Raw genomic sequence first — 27,712 nt, 5'->3', positions numbered from 1 at the left:
TTCTCAGCTCAACTGGTGAGTAATCTCTGGAGATCCTTTAGCAGTACAAGAATGAAAAAAAAGTAATCACTCATAATTCCGACTATCTGTGTATCCAAGTAAAACCTGATCTATAGTGGTGTCACTTGACACAAAACGTTCCAGACCCTACTTCTCAGATAGCCCAGTTACGCCTAACCAGTCAGGTTTGGGAAAGAGAGGAGCTGCGCCTGCGCAATAGCGCAGCACCGCCTGCCCACCCAAGGGCCCCGCCCAGCCTGCAAGTGGGCGGGGATAAGGCGGCCGGGCTCCGGAAGCGGCCGCAGCCTGCCCCACTGACGTGTCGGGGCCGCGAGACGCGTCGCGAAAAGTCGCGGTGGAACTTAACTGCGGGTATAGATCTGGCGCTTTATGCTGCCAGACACTGCTGAGCTGGGAGATGTCGGCTGCAGGCCGGACGGAGCCCTTGGGTCCTCCCAGCAGCTTTGCGAAGCGGCTTCTGGTGACCGGGGGTGCTGGTTTCATGTAGGTAACGGCGACGCTGGCCGAGTAGTGGCTCCCCAAAACCCCCAACCTTTTCCTGCGCCTCTGCTTGCTCTTGGCATCTTGGAACCAGCTTGGGGGTTCTGATATGGGGAGGGTCTTAACGCACGAACAGGATCAGCCTACCTTCTTCCCCCTCTCCCCGCCTGCGAAGACTTGGTTCCTTTGAAACTGCGATTTTATTTAAGATGCCTCCCAACCAAAGCCAAAGTACTGTGGTGCTATTTGCCCTCTTACCTGGCCGGGATGCACCCGACACTCTTCTGAGTGCCCCCACATTGCAGTAGACTTCTCACCAACAGCCCCAGCCTCCAGCCCTCCCCCTCCGTACACAGGCCTTGTACATATAAGCGCCAAGAAACGATTTTTGAATTACAGTAGAGCATTCATCTATTTAACGGCCTTTAAAAAAAACACCCTCTTTTGAGGCTTTGACCTGGACGAGATGTGTGATGCCTCTTTCCCTTTCACACCCACACGCAGTGAGTCCTCTTCCAGGGCTTCCAAAGCTAACACTTCTCGCCCCTCCCACCTCGTATCCTAGTCCACGTTACTGTCTTCTGCCTAGATTACTAGTGTAGCTTCCTAATTGATCATACTGTTTCCCCTCTTGTTCCCTAAAAGTCTGTTCTTCACACAGAAGTCAGTGTTTAAGTAAATAAGTTTAACCCCAGTGGTTCCTGTCAAACTTAGAATAAAATCCAAACTCTTTAGCATATCTAGAAGACTCAGGGGTCCAGGCCCTACTTTTCCAACCTGATCTGCCATTCTGCCTCTTTGCTTTTCTGTACCTGCCACACTTAACCTTTTTGGAGTTCCTGGAACACATGAGGCCCATGCACTTGCTTCCCCTTTGGTTAGAGCACTTGCATCACTCAATTCAGATGGTTACTTAGCTATTTATCACCTCCTGGGACAGGCATTCCCTGGCCATCCTATCTAACATAGCCCCTTTCCCAACTAACACACTAATCACTACCTGAAGTTATATTGTGTATTAGAGTTTACTTGCTTACTGCCTGCATCCCCACCCTAGAATGTAAACTGGATGAGGGCAGAGACTGTTGTTCACTCAGCATCTGTAAGAATGCGTGGCTTATTTTACAGAGGTCTTCAGTAGTTCTTGAATGGCTGAATGCACAGGTACCAACAGGAAGCTCCCAGTGTCTAGTGGAAGGAGGAACATGGGTATCACCTCCCCCATTAGCACGTTAAATCACCTCTTCAGATCTGACAGTGACTTGGAGGACGGTACCAGGCAGGCAGGATTTATTTAATAAGAAGAGGGGCATGAGCATAAAAGGGTGGTACTTGTGTGAGAGTGCTGGTCCCAGAAGGGCAAGTTCTAGAAAATGCTGTGAAAGGGCCATCAAGTACAAATTCTGAGTTCGTAATTTCATCAAGGGCCGCCCTTGTTTCTGGGAGCCCAATGTTTTGGCATCTATGAGAAAATCTGGTGGATCATCGCACTGAGAGATGTCTCTGGTTCCACTTAAGGGTCCTCGGAAACCCAGGAGCCACTATGGCCTTCTAACTCAGCATGGCCTCAGCCATTATAAGCCTTGGAAACCTAGGTTTAATCTAGAACCTCCCTGAGGATTCTAGTTTACACCACCAAATTCTTGTACCAAGAGACAGCAATTGCAGTAGGGTTACTGCGAACACAGACAACTCCTATGCTCATACTAACTTAAGTTTTGCATGGTTCTACCTACAGTGTCTTAAAAGGTATTTTTTAGTTTCAGTCTATTTGTACTGACCATCACCCATCGTATTGATCATCGTGCTTCATTCCCGCACTCAAAGCACATGGACAAAATCATTTGGTTAAACTATTTTTTCCTTATACCCAGGACCAGTAAATTCTCTTCTCTCCACAGTGCAAAGGGATATCGATACATCAATACCAATTATTGATACTGTTGAGAAAGTTAGTGAAAAGTTGGGGGGGGTGAATTCAGTGTAGTTAGGTTATTTCTGTTAGTTTGCAGAAACTTAAAGGTATCTTTGAATAGTTTCCTAATACTTGATGGGTTAAGGTAACATTTAGGAAATGCTAAGAATTTAGGGAAATCTAATGATGTACTGTATGGTCACTAACATATCATAATAATAATTAAAAAAAGAAATTAGGGGAAATGTTACATTTTTTACTAACAAAATATACTTTTTTCTTAAAGCGCATCACATGTGATTGTCTCTTTAGTAGAAGATTATCCAAACTATATGATCATAAATCTAGACAAGGTGAGTTTTATAAAAATGAGCTTCGTGCACTGACACTTAACGTACATTTTTTTAAAGTTATTAGAATCTTATCATGTTGATATTTTAGTTTTTTATTTAGTCATTTTAGTAACTTAGGGGACTGCATTGTCATGTGATCATGCTGTAATTAATCTTAGTCTTTTTAAAGTTTTTCATTATGATAGCCCATAAAGTAAAGGTTTTAAGTGCAGTATTTTTGCCAAAAGAAAATCTTCAACCCTAAGTTCAATATTTAGTGTAATCTTTTGATTATTAACCTTTTTTGGAGTTGGGATACTCTGATTATTTGATTTGATTATTTGATTATTTGATTTTATAACTGCCACCCCTTGGAAAATTACGTATTTATTTTTTAAATTAAACTCATTTAGTTTTGAGGATTTTTCTGTAATAATTGAGGTCTCCCTGGAGAGTCTGAAAGCCATGATTGGTAATCACTGGATTTTTTACTTTAAACACAAGATGGAATTGGTTAGCTTAATCTCATAAAACATAATAGTAAAAGTCTATGGACAGAATAATCTGTAGGTCTTATCAATTTTTGCCTGCCTTACTATTAGGGACAGTAATTTTTCCCCCTTTGTACAGTGATTTACAAACAATTCAGGAAACAGTGTAGTGAGTTATAATATGCATAACACAGGTGTGATTGTTTTCAAGTACTAATTATTTTGCAGGAAGAAATGGTAATCTCTTCTGGTGGCTGGAGGCAAATCTGGGCAGGAAAAATTTTTAAAGGTGTGGTTTCTAAAAAGTAGTTTTTTTGTATTTTGAAAAGATAACAAAATTACATGGTTTTGTTTTTTATTTTTTAAGATATCAGAGACTTCTTCTAAAAGCAAAGAGCAAACACTTTAAGAAGACGTTTTCGTATTATGATCAGAACATCTACAGTCTTTACAATAAGTTGATATTTTACAGGAGAAACTATTATCACTTTTTGTGTTGTTTCTCTCCCTCCCCCTCACTTACTTATTTTAAGCTGGATTACTGTGCAAGCTTGAAGAATCTTGAAACCATTTCTAACAAACAAAACTACAAATTTATACAGGTATGAAAATTTTCTTATACTTATGTAATTATTATGCTGTGCCTCTTTAGCCATTCAGACATTCTATCTTTCTACTTTGCATGCTTGTGTAATGTGGTCTCGGAAAGCATGCTTATTAAAGGCCTCTTAATTTCCAGAAGTACCATGTGCTATAGAAAATACTGCTTTTAGATTAATACCACTCTAAAGCTGCCTGCGACTTTTGGTGCCTTGGCAGATCTATGGGTAGGTGATTGAACTTACATGATTTATGATTTTTAGGTCCTCACTGGCCTTAATGAGGCCTTGCTGGGATTTAAAGAGACTGGTATAAAGGGGCAGGCAACAGCCAAAAAGCCCACCATACAGCCCATGGGATAATCTTCTTCTGTGAAGGTGGATTGATTTGCTCTGGAAGGCTGATTCGTACTAGGTACTCTTAGAACCAAGAGTCCAAACTATAAACCAGAGAGCCAGGTCCTTAATTTGCAAAGGGAAATTTTAATGTCAAATGAAACTATTTAACTCATGATTTATGTTTTTTTTTAAGATTATCTATAAACTCTCTTTTCACCACAGATTATAAAGAATATACTGAGCAAACATTTTGTAATTCTACTCTCCTATATGAAAGTGTTTCTTCCAGTCAGCAAAGAATTGTTGAGAATACATATTTTTAGAAGAATTAAATGTGCATATAACATCAAAAGTACTCATAAGTTCACTAGTTGTGGTGAAACACATTTTTAAAATGTCATTGTAATTGTTACACTTACTTTAAATGTATTGCAGTAATTGTTACCTCAAACTTTAAAAATATGTTTTAAAAGTTTCCTGTTAACAAGGTTGGCAAGAATGTTATGGGAAAAAGTTAGCATGGTTCTTAGTCGTAGTTGGTGTTTGATAAAATACTGTTTTAGACACATATTTGCAAAAAAGTATTTTGAATTGAATATCTTATATCCTAGGATGCTGGAGAAATACATCATTGCTATACTTACTTCACTCCTTGGTTGGACTTTCAAGATATTTTCTATTAAAGCATGGTGGCAGTGGGGGGGATTAATTTTTTCTTATCACTTTTTTGGTTCATGTAGTGAAATGGTTATTACCCATGGGAGTGCTGAATGAAACTTCGCTTTTTCCTGTTTGCTTTTTCATATAGGGTGACATATGTAACTCTCACTTTGTGAAACTGCTTTTTGAAACAGAAAAAATAGATATAGTACTACATTTTGCTGCACAAACACATGTAGGTAAGCATTGTTTTATGTTACAGTTATGATGGGCAAATTTTTTTCCCAGTGACTAATTAGCCTAAATCAAAGGCCAGTATTGAAATCAAACAAGTAGGGACTTAATATGTCTTTGAAAGAGCACATGCCATGCTCTACCAGGAATACTGGGTGCTTTGCCAGTCACTTTTATTAACATAGGTTGAAATATAACCTTGAATGCTATCTTAAAACTTTGAGTTTAACTAAATTCAGTATAGTGATTACTTCTGGGGAGATGGGCCTTCAACTGTATTTTTAATTTTTTTTTTTTAAAGCTGGGTGGTGGATACACAGTTGAACATTATATTATTATCCATACTGTTTTGTGCATCTGAGATGTCTTTTACTTGTCTACCATTTTATATTGTGCAATATACCATATGTACATTCAGAAGAATTTAGAAGTAAAGCTAAATGAATGATGATGTGAATACCCGTATAGCCATCACCTAAACAAAAGATAGAATATTGCTGAATCCTTATTAGTAGTTAGTATTATTACTGCCTTCTTACCTGATTTTAAAATTATAATTTCTCTTGGTCTTCTCCACAGTATATTTAGGAGATTATTCTATAACAGAATATAGAGATATTCCTCATTCCTTTTCCTTATTGTAATTGAGACTGAGCATCATAAGCTTAAGGACCTTTGTGTTTCTTGTCTAAACTATTAGTTTATGTCTCCTATCCAAAAGGGTTGTTCCTTTTTATTTTTTATAACTTCTTTATAGATTGAACATATTAGCCCTTTGTTTCTGATAAGTTCAGATATTCATCCAAGTTTGTCATTTATCTTCTTACTTTGTTTATAGATTTTCTGGTTGTTTGTTTTTTCTATGCAAGAGCTTTTACATAGTCAAACTGATCAGTTTTTTTTTTTTCATTTTGCTTCTGGGTTGTGAGCTATTTTTAGTAAAGTTCTCCTCATTCCCAGATTGTAGAGGACCTATTCTTCAAAGTAAATTTATTTTAAAAATAATTTATCCAGCATTTATTGTGTTTTCAGCAATAACAGATTGATCTGAAAAGCCTTGCCATTTATTAGTAGAATCTAGAAGTTTCAAGTTTTAAATTTAAGAACATTTTAAATTTAGATGTATCTTTTTTTTTCTTTTTAGAATAAAAAAAGTGTTTCCTGCAAATTTAGCGCTGATAGTTTTCTAGGTTAAGAATTTACATGTACTTTATAATTTAGGCTTAAAGCAATCATAAATAGCAATGTGTTTTGTTATTTTTTTAAACTATTGAAGTTGTGGTGAATGAAGAAAAGTGAGTAGAGCTTTCGTTAAACCTGAGTCTGCTGTTGGGTATTTGCGTCCCTCGGGTGGAATTGTTCTAGCTTTTTCTCTTTTTTTTAGATCTTTCATTTGTACGTGCCTTTGAGTTTACATATGTTAATGTCTATGGCACTCATGTTTTGGTAAGTGCTGCTCATGAGGCCGGAGTGGAGAAGTTCATTTACGTGAGCACAGATGAAGTGTACGGAGGCAGTCTAGATAAGGTAAGCTTCGAAATGGTATGTTTCACCTGCTGACCATGGACCACAATGCAAATCTGTCTTACTAAAACCTCTTGTGGGCTTTTTTCACCCCCTCATTATACACACTGTGGGACTCTCCAAAATGTTTTTCCTTTGTGTCTTCTGTTCAAATCAAAGAATGCCACCCCAAATGGCAACAACCACCTAGTCTCGGTACAGATTTATATGTAATTTGACTGACAATATTTTGCAAGAGAGCAGCACCTCCCGCCTTTCTGTCCCAGTACATACTTGACAAATGTCACTCCCGTGGGCTGGGTATAGGTAAATAGGCTGCAGTCTACTGCCTGCTCACCTTTCTCTCCCACTCAGAAACACTGGAATGTCAAGGAGTTAATGTGAAGTTATTGTAGAAGCTGGAAGCTATTCTTTTTTAATCATTCGTACCTATTGTACTTTTTATGCAAAAGATGTCTCCATTCTCATCTGTATTTTTCATCATCACTGTTTTCAACGAGTGACCACATTCTGTTTTATATTTACCAAAACATACACGTGGTGAAAAAAAATCAAGCAGTTTGAAAAAGCTTATAATGAAAAAAAACAGACCCTGACCACATCTCCTTAATATCCGGTCCCACCTGTGAGAAGCAGTTATTCTCAATTCTCATTGCAGTGTGTATGAGGTGAACTTCTTTCTTCCTGTACCTTTGTCACCCTACATCAGATCTGACACAGTAGCTAGAATGATTTTTAAAATATAAGTCAGATCATGGCATTACTGTGCTCAAAACCTATTCATATTGTTACACTGGCCTTCAGGGTTCTACATATCCTGGCCTCCCTCTGGCTCTCTGGCCTCATCTCCCATTTCTCTTCTCTCACACCAACCTCCCTGCAGTTCCTTTGGACACAATTCTGTCCCAGGACCTTTGTACTTGCTGTTCTCTCTGCCTGCCTTATAGGGTTGTTGTGAATGCTACTATATAAAAAATGCTTAGAAAAATGCCAGGGACATAGTTGGAGTTCAATAAATGTCTTTTAACGTGTAGTAATTAACATTTCAAGTTTGTAATATGTTTTCTGATTTTTCTACTTAGAAATTATGCATAATATGTATTTTTTAATGCATCTTTTTAAAATAAGGAATTTGACGAATCTTCACCCAAACAACCTACAAATCCTTATGCATCATCTAAAGCAGCTGCTGAGTGTTTTGTACAGTCATACTGGGAACGATATAAAGTAAGAACCAATTTCAGAAACTCTTGAATCATTTTTCTTTTGACTTAGGTGATAAAACTCCAAGTTCGCATTAGCCGCATTCCATTTTTAGAGTCAAAGACATAGATTGAGGAGTTTATATATTAAGGAGTTTAAAATACTTATTTCCTATATTGTGTGGACAAAATAGGACCTACTTCTTGTTCAGTTCACCACTTAAAGGAATAATTTGTATATATGTTTTCCTACTTCAGTGGTACATAGAGTATTTTAGCTTTAGGGAAAAGCCCTTTTGGAATATCCTGATTCTCAGAATCCTCCGGGTGGAAGAAGACGGAGGGGGGCAGATTGCGTGGCCTGCCACATGGTCCTCTCTGCATGATTCCCCTCTTGGCTCCTCATGAATGGGAGTTGACATTTTCTTGCCTTTTGTGTTTCATAGCATCGAGCCTTTTCCCTTTCGTGGTAGCTCTTTTTATTTGTAAGGGTTGGTGCATCAGAGAAGGACAACGTGAAGTTTCACACCTAACCAAACCTAAGGTCTGAGACACAGTCTCTGAAATCATCAGGTGGAAATTCCCTTAATTTCCCTTAACTAACCTGCCCCCATCTGTATTCATCCTGCTCTTGTCCTAGGAAAGAAAATATTCCTCTTCTTTTTAGGAGCCTCTGCCTTTCTCCGAATCCTATCCTCTTCCATATTTTCAGGAACCTTACATTAGAAAAAAAATCCCTTCACTTCTGTGCTTAAGGCGTGTGGAGGTATTTAACTGCAAGTGCCCATCTTTTAGGACTGCTTATCTTTAGAAAATCATTGCAATTGGACCTCTTATTATGTTAACACTGACTACTCTTTTAAGTTTCCAGCTGTCATCACACGAAGCAGTAATGTTTACGGACCACATCAGTATCCAGAAAAGGTACATTTTACTTGTGAATCCATGGTGTGTTTCAGTGATTGTAGCTTCTCATTATTTAAGATAATCTCTCTTCAGTTATTTGTCTGGAATAATTTCTGCTATAATTATACATAATTATAAGCACTGTATAGGCCACATGCAAATCTCATCAGGTTTAGAGTCTGAAGACCTGAGTTCAAGTCTCAACCTGACACCAGCTGGTTGGACCTTAGGCCCTTGGAGCATCATCTTTAAATTGGGGGATAATGAAAATACTCAGAAGGGATTTTGAAGGATCCAGTGAGATGCTAATGTGGAAATGCCTGGTGCTGTTCATGATTCTGAAGTCCTGTAGAGCATTCCCATCGCTCCTGTCATGTTGCTGAAGACTCCTTCCTGGTTTGCAGTCTAGAAATTTGAGAGCTAGTTAGAGAGTCCTGCGGGAAGCTTGTACAGAAATTTGTCTTCCTGTCAGCTGGCTCACTGTTCCCCAGCTCCTCTTTATTGTTGCTGGCTGGAACGTCTTCCAGAAAGTAGTACAAGTAAGTGAATAAAGAAATGTAGTTAAAAGGCTGAACCAACTGTGCAGTTGGGTCTGATCATTAAGCCTAATTTTAAGTAACCGTTGCCTTCTCTGCCTAAAAATGTGGAGACAGGGTTTTTCTTCTTCCAGCTGTTGCATTGATCTATTTGCCCGAAGAAAGGGGCCATGTCATGATCTGCTGGTCTTAATAGCTACTCTGCTTAATTTGGGGAGTGTCTTTCAGAGGTGCATTATAAGTTTAATAATATATCTCACCCTGTTTAACATAACTTTTCTTTTAATTCAATGGCACTGGAATTTACTTTTCATTAATTTCACAAGCACTGATCGAGTAGGTGCTATATGCAAAGCAATAAGTAGGATATGATTCCTGCCCTTAGGAAATCAAAGGTGAGCCTTTATGATGAGACCAAACTGTCCATGAGGACTGTTCCTGAATTTTGCACCATTTTTATCATTTTGTCTTTATGTTTGTCCAGCAGATAGCTTGTTTTCGTGAAGTAGGAAGCTATCTTAGAGTTCTTTCACTTACCAAAATTATAGTGACTTTTTTCTTGAACTGATAAGAATTAGAATTTATATACATATTTCTTAATAATCATAATCTTTTAATCTTATGATGAGTTAGATTCATATTAATGAGTGAATTTCCAATGTCTGAAATGATATTTAAATATTCTTTTAGGTTATTCCAAAATTTATATCTTTACTACAACACAACAGGAAATGGTATGTTATTATTTACCTTTGTTCCCCTATGTTTTTCTTGTATGTGGATAGTATTTGATGACAGCATGTCTTGAAAATCATAAAGTCTTAAGAGTTGAAGTCCATAGAATTGAATAGTTCAACAAATTTATGAATTCCCTCTACAATCAATGTGACGGTTCTTTAAATAATTACAACCTGTTACTCATCTTTGTACTTTACTTAGATAATTTGAATTTTTTTTATAATTCAGTTCTTAAATAATGTATCCTAGAACTTTGAATTATAGCATTAAGGTCTAACTAACATCTATCTTTATGTAATTTTACTTTTCCAAAGGATTTATTTAACTCACAGAGCTATACCTATTTCTTCAAAATGCACTTAAAGTAAAAAATTGATGAATAACTTATTTCTCAGGGGTCATTTATATGCTTGTTACTCCCTACTGAGTGCTGTAGGAGGTTCGGTGGTCATTTAAAAATTATGGATAAAATTTAGAAAAGTCATGAGAATTTGTGTTTTCAGTAAAAGATTTCTAGGCTCTCCATGGGAATTGGCTTCTCTGGAATTGTACCCAGTCATTGTGTTACTCTGGTTTGGGAGAGCTTACATTTAATACTTTATGATTCCCTTTCATTTAACCTTTTTAGCTGCATTCATGGATCAGGGCTTCAAACAAGAAATTTCCTTTATGCTACTGATGTCGTTGAAGCATTTCTCACTGTCCTCAAGAAGGGGAAACCAGGTGAAATTTATAACATCGGAACCAATTTTGAAATGTCAGTTCTCCAGCTTGCCAAAGAACTAATACAGCTGGTATGTATATATTGCAAAAGGATAGTGTTTTCAAAATTGTCACTAAATTAGTGGCAGTAATCATTCATTCAGTCAAAATCAGCAATTTACAATTTACTCAATTGGAAAGTGAATGAGTAGAAAAATGAAAAGTACACAAAGATATGTCATTGGGTGTTTTATCACTCATTTATAACAGCTTTTCAGGAAAATAAAAATCCTAACACATTAAATGTAGATATTTAGTATAATAAATACTTCAATGTCAGAAATACAAAACTGTGTGTGCTAGTCTTAGGGATTGATGATATGTAAGTAATTATAGTTAGGAGTGTATATATGTATTAGTGAACATCAGTTCTCTGTCTCAGGATTCAGTAGAAAGGGAGACTTGGTGTAGGGAAATATTTTTCCTTTGCACAGCTCTCAGAATACTCTGTATTCCAAACATGTGGGTTTTCCATACCAAGAAATTCTGAGAGGCGAGTTGGGTGGCCTATCATTTAACTCAATTCTGACATTATCTGCCTGGAGATGGGTTCAGACCCCATAGGCTAAGGGCTCAGTCCTATAAGACTGTCGCCTGCTTCACGTGCCAGCCACAAACCCGGTTGTCCCCTGTGCTTCTGACCAACTTGCAATACAGCAGAGGTACTTAGCCGGAGCGACTCACAGAAGTCAGAAAAACAGTTTTATTTTCTAGATGACTGGCTCATTGCAAAGGATAGAACTCAGGAACAGCCAGATGGCGGAGATGCCTGGGGCAAGGTATGAGAAAGGGGCGTGGATTGACCACGTACTCTCTGGGCCCACCACCCTCCCAGCACCGCCATGTTTTTAGCACCTCAGATGTTCTCTAAACCCTGTTGTTTTGTTTTTTTATGGAGACTTCATTAAGTAGGCATGATTGGTTAAATCATTGACCACTGGCTATGAATTCAACCTCCAGCCCTCTAAGGACAGGGTTGGTTCCCTTGGCAACCAGCCCCCTTCCTTAGGGGCATTCCAAAATTCTCTCATTAACGCAAACTCTGGTGTGCTTGAAAGGGGCTTGTTTTGAGTAGCAAAAGACACTCTTATCTCTCATCACTTAGGAAATTCCAAGGGTTTTAGGAACATGGATAAAGACCAAATATATACTACTTATTATAAATACAGCATCACACTGAATAGTAACCAAGAGTGAAAAAAATTCATTTTCTCCCTTCGTTTATGCCATGTGCATTCTTCGTGAGCTTCCGATAGAATGTGGGTTATAAAGTACGGAAAGTTAATAAAATGCTCTTCGTTTTAGCTGTCTCCCCCCACTTTGAAGGGGTTAGTTTTCTTTTTTTCTTCTTTTTTAAAGATTTATTTATTTATTTTAAAGAAAGAGAGTGTGCGCACAAACGAGAGGAGGGGTAAAGGGAGTGGGGAGAGAATCTTCAAGCAGACTCCGTGGGACTCAATCTCATGACCCTAAGATCATGACCTGAGCTGAAATCAAGAGTTAATCGAGTGCATCACCCAGGCTCCCTGAAGGAGTTGTTTTTCTTGTCTTTTTACTCAGCTATTGAATACCTTTGTTATTTTCTGGTCTTATTCTATCATTTTGACTCAAAAGCCTCCTCCATTTTGACAGATCAAAGAGACCAGTTCAGAGTCCGAAATGGAAAACTGGGTGGATTATGTTAATGATAGGTGAGTAACAAGTTAAAAGGTTGGGGAAAGGTTGTGAAATCTCAGATACTTTTATAATTCTAAAATATGTGGACTTAACCAGAAACTATTATTGCTCTTGAGTTTTTCGCTAAAATATTTTTTCCTAATCATGTGTCGAAAGAATAAAGTGTAACATTATTGCTTACTAGCTGTGTCACTTAAAGAAAGTTCCTGACCTTTTCCAAGTCTGAGGTTTTCTCCAGTGAGAAGTAGGGATACTAATGTCTCATTAACAGAGGTATTTTAAGATTTTATCATAATGTATATTAAGTGCCTAACCCAGGATGTGGAACACAAGATCCCTAATACATTTATGTGAATTTATTTATTCATTCATCAGACGGTTAGGTATGAGGCACTGCATTCATACCCAGGTCGTGGCTGAAAGCAGAAAAGGATGAGCCACGGAGAGGGTTAGGCATCTGGGATTACAGATGATATGTTTTTAAATGTGTACTTTATTTTACAAATTTTCTATAATTGTGTCATCGGAGAATTTTTTAAGAAAAAATTTGAATTATGGTAAAGATTCATGGACACACATGAGATCTCTTAGTATTTAATTTGTGTATATATATATATATATATCCACAATGTCATTTGAAATCTGTTTTGTTTTCCAAGACCTACTAATGACATGAGATATCCAATGAAGTCAGAAAAAATACATGGTTTAGGATGGAGACCCAAAGTGCCTTGGAAAGAAGGAATAAAGAAAACAAGTATGTTATGCATTGATCTTTTCAGGGCCGGGGGGAGGAGATTCAGAAAAATTGAAAGGGAACATAATTTACTTTTAGAACACTATAAATTCAGTAGAATGTCGTGATGAAGCATTTTCACTTTACAAATTGTTACATTTCATCTATTTCTAGCGACAGTAACACATCTCCTAAGCATCTTGAATTTCACACACTGACTTCTGCTTAGGCTTCCTGTGTCTTATCAGCGTTTGTCAGAAACCTAGTTCATTGATTCTCAGATGCAGACTTTTCACTTTTTTCACATCCTTTACAGGTGTGAGTTTTAACGTCACAAGTGTCTTATTATTGCATCTTTCTTACTCCGTTGGTAATATGTAAAATAACGGTCTGTTTTAAGGTCAGTGGCATCTTGGATTTGATGAGCTATTGACAGTTGCAGTCTTTGAGTGTCTTAAGTCTTTTTATATTGAAACAAACAAAATTTAGTATGTGGAGAAATAGCCATTAAAATGAGTGCGTACAAAATCTATGTATATATATGTTAAAGTTCAGTGTAAAAATGTATTCATGAGAAAAGATGAACTCACATGTAGAAAAGAAGTGTTCATTTAGAGCTTGACACAGAGTCCTTGTGTTGAATTTTTAATAGCAAATTTTAAAGGTAATTTATCATTCTTTAACTAAAAAAACTTTGCTGATAGTATAGGCTCATAAACTAATTTTACATATGACCAGAAGGAAGACCACACCACCTCATTATGCCTGTAATGCAGTGTTGTTGCATTTACATGAACAAAACATTGCATTTTTTCCTGTAACTTTAAAACCAGTGCAAATGACTTATCTCTCTCCCCGGATTTCTTAAAATCAGAGTGTCTTAAACACTTAATACTGGCAAATTCAGTATTGAAGGACTTCTGAAGTTAAGAAGAAAACAAGAATGGTTTTTTTTAAATCTAAGTGTTCAGGTATCGAAACATCTTGTGATTAATAACATTGGTTAGTTCAGAATCAAATTGTTTTCTTCATGAGGCATCCCTTTGGCAAGAGTGATTCTTACTTAAATTAAAAATCTAAGTAAAATCAGCTGAGCAGCTGATGGGCAGGATTTTTCTTACTTAGCAGGAACTCAGTAAATGTTGGTACACTGGTGTTCAGTGTTTTATTTTTTTATTTTTGTCTTTTGGTTTTTTCCTGTCAGTTGACTGGTACAGAGAGAATTTTCACAACTGGAAGAATGCAGAAAAGGCATTAGAACCCTTTCCAATACAACCACCATTTGTACAATAAGGACAATTTTCAGAGAAAAGAAGAAAATTATCCTACCTCGACAAGCGATATGAAATCAAGTGACCAGATGAAGTGTCCTCTTCAGATGGAATTAGATTTGTGACTTTTTGCATAAAATTCAAATGCAGAATGCCTCAATCTTTAGAATAGTTTCAGTATTGCCATAGGATTTAAATATTAAGATTCAGGGGCGCCTGGGTGGCACAGCGGTTAAGCGTCTGCCTTCGGCTCAGGGCGTGATCCCGGCGTTACGGGATCCGAGCCCCACATCAGGCTCCTCTGCTATGAGCCTGCTTCTTCCTCTCCCACTCCCCCTGCTTGTGTTCCCTCTCTCGCTGGCTGTCTCTATCTCTGTCAAATAAATAAATAAATAAATTCTTTAAAAAAAAAAAATAATAAATAAATAAATAAATATTAAGATTCAAGTTAGGAACCAGTAGGCCTAGAAAGACTNTGTTCCCTCTCTCGCTGGCTGTCTCTATCTCTGTCAAATAAATAAATAAATAAATTCTTTAAAAAAATAAATAAATAAATAAATAAATAAATATTAAGATTCATTAGGAACCAGTAGGCCTAGAAAGACCTCTCCATGGGAGGGGGCCAGGAAGGAGGATTCTCATGGTTCTGAGAACCAGGATGGGGAACAGCCCTGCACAGATGACAGCCTTGGCTGGCACTGAACTCAGCTTCCCAGCCTCTCCTCCTGCCCAGAAAGTCTCAAGTTTTCATTTTTAGGCAATATAGTATGAGCCGTATACTGTCATTCATCTTTTTTTAAAGATCTGATGTGCTATAATTATTTTAAAATGGGAACAATGGAAGCATATTTAGCACTTCTTAACTTTTGATAATTTTGTAAAATTAAGTTAAATGTTTTTTAAAAGGATGTAGTTTTTATATTTTCAAAATCAGTTGTTGAACTTATACATAAGTAACTGCATAGGAGAAATTTTATCATGTATTTACTGTTTAAAATGATTTTATTTATAAAAGTATCAATGTATTTAATGTAGAATGTGGCTTTATTTTTAGTAAGATATGTTTTTATTTTGCTGTAGAAAAAATTTTATACTACTTGATTAAATATTTTTAATTCCTCTGTCTCTTAAGGACTTTAAGATGACTCGAAAAAGCAACTGACCGGATATTGCATTGAGAAAGGGAAAGGAGTCCAAGACTATGCCCAGCTTTCTGGCTTCAGTGCATGAGTGATGGCTTGTTTCCTCTGTGGAGTGGGTAGCAAGGCCATTAACTCGGAAGTGGTCAAAGGAAGGGGATAAGAGTGGAGTCAGGGCCTTGAGGAGGTGGAGATAGAGAAAAGAATAAGCAGATCCAAAGTCAGTTAAGAGGATTTGCCAAACAGGAGTGAACACAAACCGAAGTTGAACATTGTAGTTCAGAATTCTGAGATAGGTAAAAATAGATTGATCCATAGGTGGGGATAGTCGGGGTCAGGAGGGGCAGAGGGAGCGGAGGGCTGAAAGTGAGAGCGAGCGAAGTGATGCCCACTGGCCCTAGCTGTGTAGGAGAGAAAGTGCTTCTTGGGGGTGGCCGGTAGCTAGAGGAAATGGAGAAGGGGACGGGCACAAGGGCGTGAAGGTGAGAGCTTGGAGAGGCTAGGAAGTTATAGGCAGAAAATGGGACCAACTGAGAGCAAATGGTCTTTGGTGAAGTTTGGTCATTGAGGGTGGATGACAAAAACACTTTTTCTGTGTCATTTGTTTTTGCACATACTTTTGTGTACACTTTTATTTCCAACTTCGATGTACTGAGTATAGCTTAACCTTTATCATTTATCTAGTCTCAGGAGATGACTTTGACAAGCATTAGGAACATATAATGAAAAATCAGTTAAAAAAAAAACTTTATGCCAAAAGTGTAAAAAAAAAATGAATGTTATACATCATATGTCATCAGAGAAGTACAAATTAAAACAAAACTTAGATACCTATTAAAATGGCCAGAATCTGGAACACTGACAACACCAGATGCTCAGAATGTGGAGCAACGGGAACTCTCATCCATTGCTGGTGGGAATGCAAAAGGGTACAGCCACTTTGGAAGGCAGTTTGGCAGTTTTCTTATAAAACTAAACATACCCTTACCATGTGATCCAGCAATTGTACCCCTTGGCATTTACCCAAAGGATTTGAAACTTATGTCCACACAAAAACCTGCAGATATTAACTTTATTCATAGTTGTCCAAACTTGGGAGCAGCCAAGATGTCCTTCAGCAGGTGAATGGGTAAATAAATTGGTGCATCCAAACTATATGAACTGTCAAGCCGGGAAAGGACCCAGAGGAAGCTTAACTGCCTATTACTAAGTGAATGAGCCAATCTGAAGGGAATACGCAGGAAACAGATGCTCAAAGTGAACACCTATGATGATAAAAGAAGAAGCAAGATTGGGCTGGATGATGGGGCTGGCTAAGGCTCTGCAGGCAGAAAGGGCAAATCCATATGGAAAACGTATCTTGAGAATAAGCCACTGGCCCTTTCCAGCTGGAAAGGGCTCGATGGAGTGAACTTGCCACCAAATAACTGGTCATATTGGGGGCTCAGCTTTGTCTGTTGCCAGCACGTTGGGTGTGCGGAAGAGGCAGCAGCTGGATTGGCCTTGGTGAGAGTCCGTGCTGGGGGCCCCATCTCTACATCAATGGTGAGTCCATTCAGATGCCCACTGGGCCAGTTCCCGGGTAGTTGATAGTGAAGGCTAGTTAAAGTCAAGTAACCAGCACGTTTTGTCTACCGGATAGTTCAGTGCCTCTTCCACAGTGGTTGCTTTCTAGTGGGCATGACCACGTGATGCGTGGATCTTCATACTCCCCAGCAACCCCCATGCGGCCCTCACACACCTCCAAGCCTGCTCCTTATCTCCAGTCCTTCTCCTTCCAAGTCCCCAAAGTGGCTAACCGGGCCATTCACCGCTGTCTATGTGTTCATGTATTTCTCACCTCCGGTCACTTCTATACGAAGTGCAGGAGCAGGGGCACTGCTCAAAGCTCCATCCTTTGACAGATTTCTCCTTTGCCCATTTTTTTAAAGGCTACAAGCCAACTAGTCTATAACATTGGGTTTTTTCTCCCCTTTCAGTAGGTTGTACAGGCCCTTCCACACGGCCACAGGTATAAGCTGAGAGAGGTAGAACCAAGGTGGTGACATGCGAGTCTAGCCTACCTGTTCCTGCAGCTCACTGGGGCCCTCTGATTCCACTCAGTCTGAATCCTGGTGCTCCATTTTCATCTTACCATGGATTGCTACTGGGCCCACCTGACTTCATGGCTAGTTGGGTTCATGAGTTTCTCAGGGCTGCCGAAACAAAATACCACAGAGGGATTAAACAACAGAAATTTTTTTTCCTCATACTTCTGGAGGCTGGGTGTCTGAGATCAAGTTGTTGGCAGGGTTGGTTCCTTTTGGAGCCTCTGTCCTTGGCTTACTGATAGCTGCCGTCTCCCTGTCTTCATGTGGTCATCTCTCTGTGATGCTCATGTCTGTGTCTAAATTCACTCTTCTTAGAAGGACACTGCTCACCCCAGTGTGATTAGGGTTGGATTGGATTAGCCCCAACCCTCCTCCCTCCAGACCTCATTTTAATTTAATTTTCTCTTTAAAAACCTATTCCAAATGCCGTCACATTCTGAGGTATAGAGGTTAGGACTCCAATACATGAATGGGGGGGGGGGAATCAATTCAGTCCATAACAGTGAGTCCAAAAGAACCCAGCAAGTCATGGACGGTTCTAGAAACATGGTTACTTGGTGTCCTCTAGTCAAGCATTCTGTCTCCACAAGGGCCCAGTAACCTGCCAGGAGCTGTTTTCTTTTCTTTTCTTTCTTTCTTTCTTTTTTTTTTTTAAAGATTTTGTTTATTTATTTGACAGAGAGAGACAGCCAGCAAGAGAGGGAACACAAGCTGGGGGAGTGGGAGAGGAAGAAGCAGGGCTCCCAGTGGGAGCCTGATGTGGGGCCTGATCCCAGAACGCCTGGATCACACCCTGAGCCAAAGGCAGAGGCTTAACGACTGAGCCACCCAGGCGCCCCGGGAGCTGTTTTCTAAAATCATAAAATTCTCCACTGTCATTGGAAAGATTCCCCCCCAGAACCCTAGGTACTTGCATTGTGATTCTCCCGCTGGGGCTCCCTGTGCAATCTAGGCTGCATCTCTGTCTACGACTGACATCCCCACTACCACAGGGCCCACCAGAGCACAGGGCCTGAGGGGCAGGGAGGCTTGCCCTCCAGCTTTGCCCTGCTGTAGGGCCCTTTCCCTGCTCCAGACAGCCTCTGTGTCACTCAGTTTATGGGCTGGAGCATTATTCCTACATGGGTAAGGTGTTGCCTCCAGAATCCAAAGAGACCCACCAGCCTCTGCGCTTCCTTCTCTGTGGAAGGCGGTGCAAGGGGCAGCAATTGGATTTTCACCGTGGGACTCCTAAGAACTTACTGAAAGGGCAAGTCCTGAATCTTCATGAGGTTTCTCTTCCACCTTCTAGGCTGCATGTGAATTACCAAAGCCAGCTGTGTGCTAATCCCCCTGCTAATTCTGCCTGATCCAAACGATGCCCTCAGTTGAATAGATCAATGGGACATCCTGCAGGATGCTGGGAAGACCCAAGTCTCTCCAGAGAGCACAACCAGTAACATAGCCCCCAGGGCAAAACCGGAAACTCACCCGGTTTCTGATTTTCTTTTTTGATTGAGATAGAAAAGAGCACATTCAGCAGACCCATGGCCGGATGCCATGTTCCAGGGACTTTGTAATCTGCTCTAGCAACAGAGATGCCACATGGGCACGGCAGCTACCACGGGAGCCACTGCTTGACTGAGTGGGCAGCTGCCCGCAGCCGCTCTCCGGAATCCAGCCAGCTGGGTGAACTGAATTAAATGGGAGACTCGATGGGGCCCCAGCCCCACGTCCTTGCAAACTTTCAGGGTGGCACTCATCTTCCCAGGCTCCTCCAAGTTGTGATTTTTTTTTAAGGACTGTGTTTATTTGGGAGAAAGAGAGAGCAAGCAGGAGGAGGGAGAGGGACAAGCAGACTCCGAGCTGAGCCCAGAGCCAGATGTGGGGCTCCCATCCCACAACCCTGGGCCAAAATCAAGAGTTGGACGCTCAACCGGCTGAGCCCTGTGGGCTCAGGGGCCCTGTGATTTTGTGTTTGATCGACTATCTCTGCTAGAGGAGGGGGGCAGGCTGTTTGGAAAAGCCTGGGCCCCTGACAGTTGGGATAGGGATATCTGGGTGCATACCCGTAAAGATTTTGACTCTTTGAGGTTTTTTAACTACTAAGTTCTGAGTTCGGTCTTAGGTTTTCTTCTGTTCTCCTATTTTAAGAAATAAGGCCCCCCACACTTCATTGTCCCTTGTTCGTTAACTGCCCTCGGCTTTTCTTTACCCGCTGTGGGGCATCCCTGTGACTCAGTAACAATGTTACCAGGAAATTCCATTGTCCTCATATGACCTGTTCCCTGAACTTTTCAAATGCCTGAATGATTGCAAGTTTTGACATTTGGGTTGCCACCTTGTGCGAGGGACGACGTGCGCCCCGTGCCCCACGCAGGATGGCATTCTCCTCACCAGCCAGGCAGAGTGATCTGTCCCCAAGCCTAACTTACCACCTGCTTTGTTGCACCAACTCTCGGACCGTCTGAGTCAGTTGGATCCTCTGGGGAGTGGTGACTGAGACAGAGGTAGGGATGCACACGGTTTATTGTGAGGAAGGGTAATGCTTATGAAAGATGCGCCAGGGAGGCTGCTTTTCTGGGCGGGAGGGATCCTCGGGCTGCAGTGCGGGTCAGACAGCTGGGAAAAGAAGGGGAGGGGAAGGGTGGGCAGGGAGAGCCTCAGCCCGCGAGGCAGATCTGCCCCAAAGCCAGCCAACTCCACAGGGAGCTCCAGAGCAAAGACGGCTTGGCAGAGAAGTCTCGAACAAGGCAGAAATGCCAGGTGCCCCGCTGTGCTCCGTCGTGGGCTGGCGGCGGCTCTGAGAGAAGTGAGGAGGATCCTGGCGGCTCTGCACACAGAGGCTGTCCGCTGACCGCACTCTTGGCCGCTGGAGGGCAAACTCCATCCTGAAGGGAAATTCAGGGGTGGGATGGCCATAGCCCCTGCTGGGCTGTCTGCCAGGGGGAAGGGGGCTTGGGGCTTATCAGCTCCCTGCACAGACTTCCCACCAAACCGCTTGCTTTTAGGCCAGTGCCTTACCCCCTCCCATCCCCTGTGCCCACCTTCCATGGCCCCTGGTGCGCGGGGGCCTTTGGTGAGGCCCGCCAGCCCAACCTAGAGGTTCTGAGAAAACTTCCTGCAGATGGCATTGGAGTTGTGTTGTGTCTTAAAGGATGAGCCAGTCAGTAGAGCAAACGGAGGAGGATCCCAGGCAGAAGGACCAGCCCCATGGAAGCACCAAACGATGATCGGTATTGTGTGTGCCTGGAACAGAGGTCATCAGGCGTACTCTAGCGAGGACTTTCTCGAGACATGTCTCCGGTCCATTAGGGACATCAAAACTGTAACGCGATACCACTTCATACCTTTTAGGATGGCTATAATTGTAAAAATCAGACAATAATAAATAAATAATAAATGTTATAAATAAATAAATAAATAAATGTTGGTGTGGATGCAGAGAAATGGGAACCCTGGTGTGTTGCTGGTGGGAATGTAACAGGGGGCAGCCGCTGTGGAAAACAGTCTGGCAAGTCCTCGTCCTCAAAATGTTAGACATAGAGTTACCATAAGACCCAGCAATTCCACTTCTAGGTATCGATGAGGGAACAGAAGGCAAACTGAGGACAAAGCAGAAACTGACACCCCGCAACCCCCCCCCCACCATGGGATGTATGTGACATTCCTCAGGCACTCCTGGCTGCCCTAAAGGACAAAGAAATAGTTAACCTATAGATACCACAATCTTGCAAGGCTTAAGTCTCCCTCAGTTTGCAAATGTCTTAGCAGTTTACAAGAACGAAGCATTTCTACCAATAACCTAGCTTCCAGAAGGGAATGTAGATACAATTAAATGTCCTTATAATCCGCAGCCTCCAGGAAGTTCCCAACCATCTTAATGTTAACGCCTTGCTAGAGGGAAAAACAACCTTAACTTGACAATGACAAGGCCTCCAGTATCTTGTGAATCTTCTTTAACATATGAAAGTATTTTCTCAACCTCCCTTTCTCCTTACCTCCACCAACCCCATGGTATATAACCAGCCACCCCTCACAACCCAGGGCAGCAGCTCTTTCTGCCCACGGGTCCTGTCCCCGTGCTTTAATAAACCACCAATTTTGCACCAAAGACGCCTCAAGAATTCTTTCTTGGTCGTTGGCTCCGGACTCCACCCCGCTGAACCCCACCTATATTCCCCAAACCTCATCAGGTATATGCCTGAAAGAGCGGAAAGCAAGGGCTCAAACAGATCCTTGCACACCAACATTCATAGCGTTATTCACAGTAGCCAGAAGGTGGAAACAACCCAAACGGACATCTCCAGATGAGTGGGTGAGTAAAGTGCGGTATACACAAACGAAGGAATGGTTGAATTCCACTTAATACGACCTACCTACAAATAGACAAATTCACAGACACAGAAAGTAAAATAGAGGTTTACAAGGAGCTAGGGGAAGGGGAGATGAGGATGTAATTGTTTGATTCCTCGGAGTTTCTGTCTGGAAGGTGAAGAAGTTCGGACAGTGTATGATAGTCATGGCGAAATGGCTACTCAACCTTGTGAATGCATTTCATGCCATTGATTATACACTTAAAAGTCATTAAGTAAACTTTATCTTGTGTATTTTGCCACAATAATAATTGTTTGATAATGTATCCCCCAGACCAGCAGCATCTCTAGCACTTGTTAGAAATGCCAGTTCCTGGGCCCCACCCCAGACTTACAGAATCAGAAACTCTGGCTGGGGCACCCCCATGTTTGAGAACCACTGCTTTCCAACGTGAGAGGGGAAGTAAAGCTAGAGGGGAATGCAGGGGCCAGGGCCAGGTCCTTGACGGCCTTGTGTGCCCCGAAAAAGTGCTTGGACCTCACCCTGCCGGCAGAAAGCTCACTCAAGATTTTAAGGAAGAAATTGACATTGTTAGATTTGTGGGACTAAACTTTTTCCTGATTTGAAAAATAATGTGTGCTCATTGCAGAAAGCTTGGAAAACTAAATCAAGAAAAAAAGAAAATTACCCTTGATCTACCACTGGCAGATAAACCCTGCTAATATTTAGATGTATATTCTCCATTTCTTGGAGCATATATACACATTTTTAAAAAAAACCAATATGGGATCATAATGGAGACATACTGTTTTGGAGTCTGCTTTTTTTCCCCCACTAAGCAATATATCATGAATGTTTTTACATGTTATGAGATCTTTTGCCATTTTTATTGACTGCAGAATTACGTTTTTGATAGCTTATTCTGGCAACAGTATGGAAGATGAATTTGAGATTCTGGCAAGATTGAGCTCCTGCAGGGATCCGAGTGATGAAACTGTTGCAATAAATCAGGCTGGTGATGATACGGCTGAAAGCACAGCGCTGCGAACAGGTGGCATCGAGACAGACGGGACAACTCTTTAGATCAAAAAAAAATGTGATTGATTATGCAGGGAAGGTGCACTTTCTTGACTTGGGTGGTATGTTAAGGTTTTGGATGTTGAATTGGTAAGAGATTGGTAAATTATATTTGGGGGAGACATTGAGCTGTAGAGATCCAAGGGGCGCCCAAGAGGAGATACCTAACAAACAGGCCAACAGATGAATCTAGAGCTCAAATTGGGGGACAGGGTTCAAGATCTACAGATACATACTTAGGAGTTAAATGGCCATTAAAACCCTGAGAGTGGATTAAATCTTCCCAAGGAGGGCACACAGAATGGCCAGGTGGGCAACACTGATTCACAGACAAGCCATGAGAAACACCAAGGTCTAAGTTGTAGGCAAAGGGGACAAGGAGAACACTTAGAAGGATTGATTAAAAAAAAAAAAGAAGAGGAGTGGAAGAGAAAGCAAAGGGGTCAACATTCAATGACAAGCAGGGGACCAGCTGAAGTTCAGTAAGGCAAAGACTAAAAAGTGTCTGTTTTGGCAATGTGTCAGCAAACTTTCTAATCATTTTGGTGGCATGTGGGGGAGAAGAGAGCATCTGGATAATAAAATTGAGTAGTGATTAGGGATCAAAGATTGGAGGCCTGAAATTTAGACCGGTTTTTCAAGAGGCTGAAAAAAGTCAAGAAATGGCCAGCCCCACTGAGGACGCAGGGTCATGGAAGGTGCGCTTTAAAAATATGTTTGGTCTTTGTCCCAGGCTCTTGGCGGGTCTCCTAAAACCCTAGGAATTTCCAGAGTGTTAGGAGTGTCTTTGTTATTCATAATGAGCAGCTTCTTATCACAAGGGAGTTCGTACTAATGAGCTGACTTAGGGTGGGGGCCCCAAGATAGCCCGAGGACAGGGCTGGTCACCAGAACGCTCAAGCAAGTAAGGAGTGGGATCTTTCAGCCCCGCCCACCAACCTGGGCAAGGGGCCAAGGGCCAGGAGATCAAACTCTGTAAAAAACTCTTTTTTTAAAAAAAAAGATTTTATTTATTCATTCGACCGAGAGAGACAGCCAGGCGAGAGAGGGAACACAAGCAGAGGGAGCGGGAGAGGAAGAAGCAGGCTCCTAGAGGAAGAGCCTGACATGGGGCTCGATCCTAGAACGCCAGGATCACGCCCTGAGCCGAAGGCAGACGCCTAATGACTGAGCCACCCAGGCGCCCCTCTATAAAAGACTCTTGAACCAGGAGATTTGCTGAGGCTCCAAGTTGGCCAGGGCGAGGAGGTGCTGGGAAGGGGTGCACCGGGGAGGGCGTGGGAGCTCTGCACTCCTTACCCACATCTTGCCCTGTCCATCTCTTCCATCTGGCCGTTCCTGGGTTTTATGCTTTAGGAGACCCTGGTAAAGATCAGTAAAGTGTTTCCCTGGGTTCTGTGAGCTATGCTAGCAAAGTATCAAGCCCCACAAAGGTATCATGGGAACCTGCAGTTTAGAGCCAATTGGTCAGAAGCGGAGGGAACAAACGATTTGCCAGGGGTGTCTGAAGTTGGGCAGTCTGGTGAGACTGAGCCCTTATGGAGAGTGAGTCCTGCGGGATCTGATGGCCACTGCAGTTGGACAGTGTCCATAGAGCTGCATGGTTGGACGCCCAGCCGGTGTCCACAGAGAACTGAAGAACTGCTTGGTGTGGGGAAAACCCACGCATGTGGGGAGAAGCGTGAGTGTGGTAATAATAGAGAGTAGAGGAGGCCATCTAGTTTTTCTTCTGGAAGGGTTTTCAGAGGCCACTCCATTTTGTGTTTAGCACCAAAGGGACTTCTGTACGATTCAAAACTGCAGGCTGGGCAGCAGAGGAGAGACTGATGACCAGGGGAGGGTAATTACTAGGGGGCCGTGTCTGAGGACACAGGCACCACGGGAAGGGCTAGCTTTGGGGGCGAACGGGATTGGTGGTGTCCATCTCATCCTCCTGGGCCAGTAAAGGCAGGCGTTGAGAAGAGTTTGGCTGTAGAGACGATAGGGAAGCAGCGTGAGGGACGTCACCACGGCCTCAATTTTTGCTCAAGAGCAATGAGGAGAGAAGTGGGAGTTTTTGGAACGCTCAGGGGCACGTGAGGGCAGACGCTGTGCCACTGCCAACGTGAAGGCCATGGATTTACAGTGGCACCTGTCACAGCTTGGAAAGAGCTGTGTGAACATCCCTGTACACACCTACCCACGCGGGTGCGCGTGTTTCCGAAGGGCTGGCACTGAGAACTGCGGTTTGGGGTCCAGAGGCACAGGCACCTCAAGTTGGAAAGGCACGGCTGAAATATTAATGAACCCTTTAATCTGTGCCAATTTGAGAGATGGAAACGTTCTGCTGTTTTATTGCACTTCTGTCATCTTTAGCTAGGGCTCAAGTCTCTCCGCGTATGTTTATGAACCACTCGTGTTCCTTTTTCTCTGAACTGCCTGTTTATATTGTGGCTGGTTTTTCAACTGGGGTGTTTGACGCAGATCTTTTTCAATGACATGATTAAACATTAATTGGAGCATCTCCTTTGAGGGCATCTCCCCGGACATGAGCTTCAGGGGGCCATCCAGTCTGGCTCCCACCCCAGACCCCAGTCAGATCGCCTCAGCGGTCTGTCTCCTCATGTCCCACGTGGCTTCCCGGCTTCTCCTACTCAGTCCGAACCCACCATCGTCCCCACTGGTGTAAACTCATTCCCGGCACTCTTCATTCCGCCGCCTGCGCTCTGGATGCTTCATTCATCCGTCCATTCCTTTATCTATTCATTCAGTCTATACTGTCGAACACCTACTGTGTTTCAAGCACTTCCCTTGCTTAGCCCAACCTCAAATGAACCGAACCTTTCTCCTTGCCTAATTCTACACCTCTACCAGAGGATGTTGGTGAAAAAACACATCAAAGTTTTACATGTGGGTACCACCAACCGAAATAGCTGGGCGCTCAAAACTGTGAGCGATGCCTTCCTCTGTTCCTGCTCAGCTCCCTTTCATACACCCCGCTGGGCGTGAACAAAGTGAGCCGCAGGGTTAGTTGTAAGGCCGTCCTGACCTGTTCTTCGAATTCGAGCCCTGCCTTCCAGCCCTGCAAACCGGCAGCGGGCAGCATCTGCACAGAACAACCAGGAAACACCACCAAGCTCAGGAGAGCCCCCAGCACTTCCAAGTTCAAAGCCCAGGTCATCCCTTCCTGCTTCTGCGATCTTTAGCACATTTCTTCGGCTGGGGCTCAATATCCCCCTTTGTAAAATGGAAATAGCCATTATTGTGAATTTTAAATAAAGTAATGCATGTAAAATACTCAGACAGTGACAATACATAAATAAAAAGTATTTTTATTTCACAGGAAAAAATAGAGAAAACAGGAGTCTCTTGCTCCCTAAACAAAAAAAATTGTTTCTTGCCTCCCGTCTTGGTCTCCCTTTTCTATTTACCACAAACTCGAGAGTGTCCTTCCCAAGCAGTGTCTCATCTGTTCCCCTCCCGGTCCCCTGACTTCTGCCCCATTACTTTCCGAGTCTGTTTTTACTAACCTCAGTCAGCCTCCTCAATGGGAGACAAAGGCCAATTTTCTTCCTTGTTCCCTGGCAGCATGTGGTCCTCCTCACGCCCCATTTGTTAAAACTTGTTCTTCCTTGGCCTTTGGAGGCACCACTCTCCCATCTCACTCCCCATTCCCCTGCTCCCTCCTCCTGGCTGGCTTCTTCTTCTGCCCATTCCCTATATTGACATTTTGGGCTGGATCGGTTGTGGTTGTGAAGGGCTGTCACGTGCATTGTAGAAGGTTTAATAGCGTCCCTGGCCTCTATTCCTCCCCCGACTTGTGACAAACAAAAATGCCTTCAGATGTCACCAACTGTCCCCTGGTGAGCAAAATCATCTCTAGTTGAGAACCACTGCCCCAAGTGATGATGTTCCCAGAATTCCTTCCTTGGAACCCCTCACTCACATGCTGTCCCAGTGGGTCTCATTCATTCCTGTTGCCTCAACTGCCATCTTCAAGGTGACCATGATGCCCATATTTCATTTTCCCAGCACCTATTTTTTTTCTGGGTTCTAGGCTCCGAGGGCCTAGTGCAGCCTGGTCCACCCATCTGAATTCCAGAAGATAGAATCAACTTCTCAACTTTTACAGATACACAAGAGAACTCCCCTCCTCCACAGCCTCCTGTGTTTGCAGTCTTGAAAAAAGGTATCACCAACCACCCTATCCAAAGCCACCAACCGTGATGCCATCACTGACTTTCTCTCACTGTCCATGTCTATAGTCATGAAATCTTTCCATCACACTTTCCGGGACTTGGATTTTTAGAAGTCAAACCACTTCCCGGTATAGAAAATATACTCTGAGTCCCCGATGCTCGGTGCTTCAGATTCCAAAGAGTGCTGCACACACAGGCTCTCCCTCCTTCTTGGCAGCTCCATCCAGCCACCCTCAGCCATGGAAATGTCGTCTGTTCCCCCAAGTTGGCTTTGCCTGCAGGTGCTGAGGTTCTGTCCTCTATGTTACCATCGCTCTTCAGTCAAATGACTCATGAGTGCATGGGTATGTGTGCTCTATCAGAATTGATGCCCCTGGCAGTGTAATCATCTCCGTCCCACCACCTGGACACACAGCTTCTCTATTCATCTGTGGGGTTTTAAAGGAACAGGGTCTTTGTCATGTCTCTTTGTCTCTCTCGGTTTCTTTCTGCCTCTCTTTCCATCCATC

The 27,712-nt window shown here is 42.2% G+C and overlaps 1 protein-coding gene across 4 annotated transcripts; it reads left to right on the top strand.

The window, feature by feature from the left end:
• Positions 1 to 274: 274 nt before the first annotated feature.
• On the top strand, positions 275 to 14,885 carry TGDS (TDP-glucose 4,6-dehydratase). Of its 4 annotated transcripts, none has more exons than XM_034665373.1 (12): positions 275 to 504; positions 2,703 to 2,769; positions 3,773 to 3,841; positions 4,986 to 5,076; positions 6,456 to 6,598; positions 7,724 to 7,822; positions 8,662 to 8,721; positions 9,930 to 9,973; positions 10,606 to 10,771; positions 12,372 to 12,430; positions 13,076 to 13,173; positions 14,342 to 14,885. In XM_034665373.1, exons 1-12 carry the CDS (start codon positions 419 to 421, stop codon positions 14,443 to 14,445), a joined length of 1,086 nt encoding a protein of 361 aa, XP_034521264.1. In that variant the 5' UTR covers positions 275 to 418; the 3' UTR covers positions 14,446 to 14,885. The 4 variants fall into 4 exon arrangements, with proteins under 4 accessions (XP_034521264.1, XP_019654610.1, XP_034521266.1 ...); XM_019799051.2 differs by having other exon boundaries at positions 14,357 to 14,882; XM_034665375.1 differs by lacking the exon at positions 7,724 to 7,822.
• Positions 14,886 to 27,712: the final 12,827 nt, after the last annotated feature.

This window comes from Ailuropoda melanoleuca, chromosome 7, assembly GCF_002007445.2.
Source record: "Ailuropoda melanoleuca isolate Jingjing chromosome 7, ASM200744v2, whole genome shotgun sequence".
Classification (NCBI taxonomy): Eukaryota; Metazoa; Chordata; class Mammalia; order Carnivora; family Ursidae; genus Ailuropoda; species Ailuropoda melanoleuca.
Note: the sequence above shows the minus strand (reverse complement) of the source record. Positions and strands in the feature narration are given on the sequence as shown.

Excerpts from the sequence above, each read along its gene's own strand:
- TGDS (XM_034665373.1), top strand. The coding sequence starts at position 419 with ATGTCGGCTGCAGGCCGGACGGAGCCCTTGGGTCCTCCCAGCAGCTTT. Across the intron at positions 5,077-6,455 it reads TGCTGCACAAACACATGTAG|ATCTTTCATTTGTACGTGCC; the intron begins GTAAGCATTGTT and ends TCTTTTTTTTAG. Across the intron at positions 10,772-12,371 it reads CCAAAGAACTAATACAGCTG|ATCAAAGAGACCAGTTCAGA; the intron begins GTATGTATATAT and ends CCATTTTGACAG.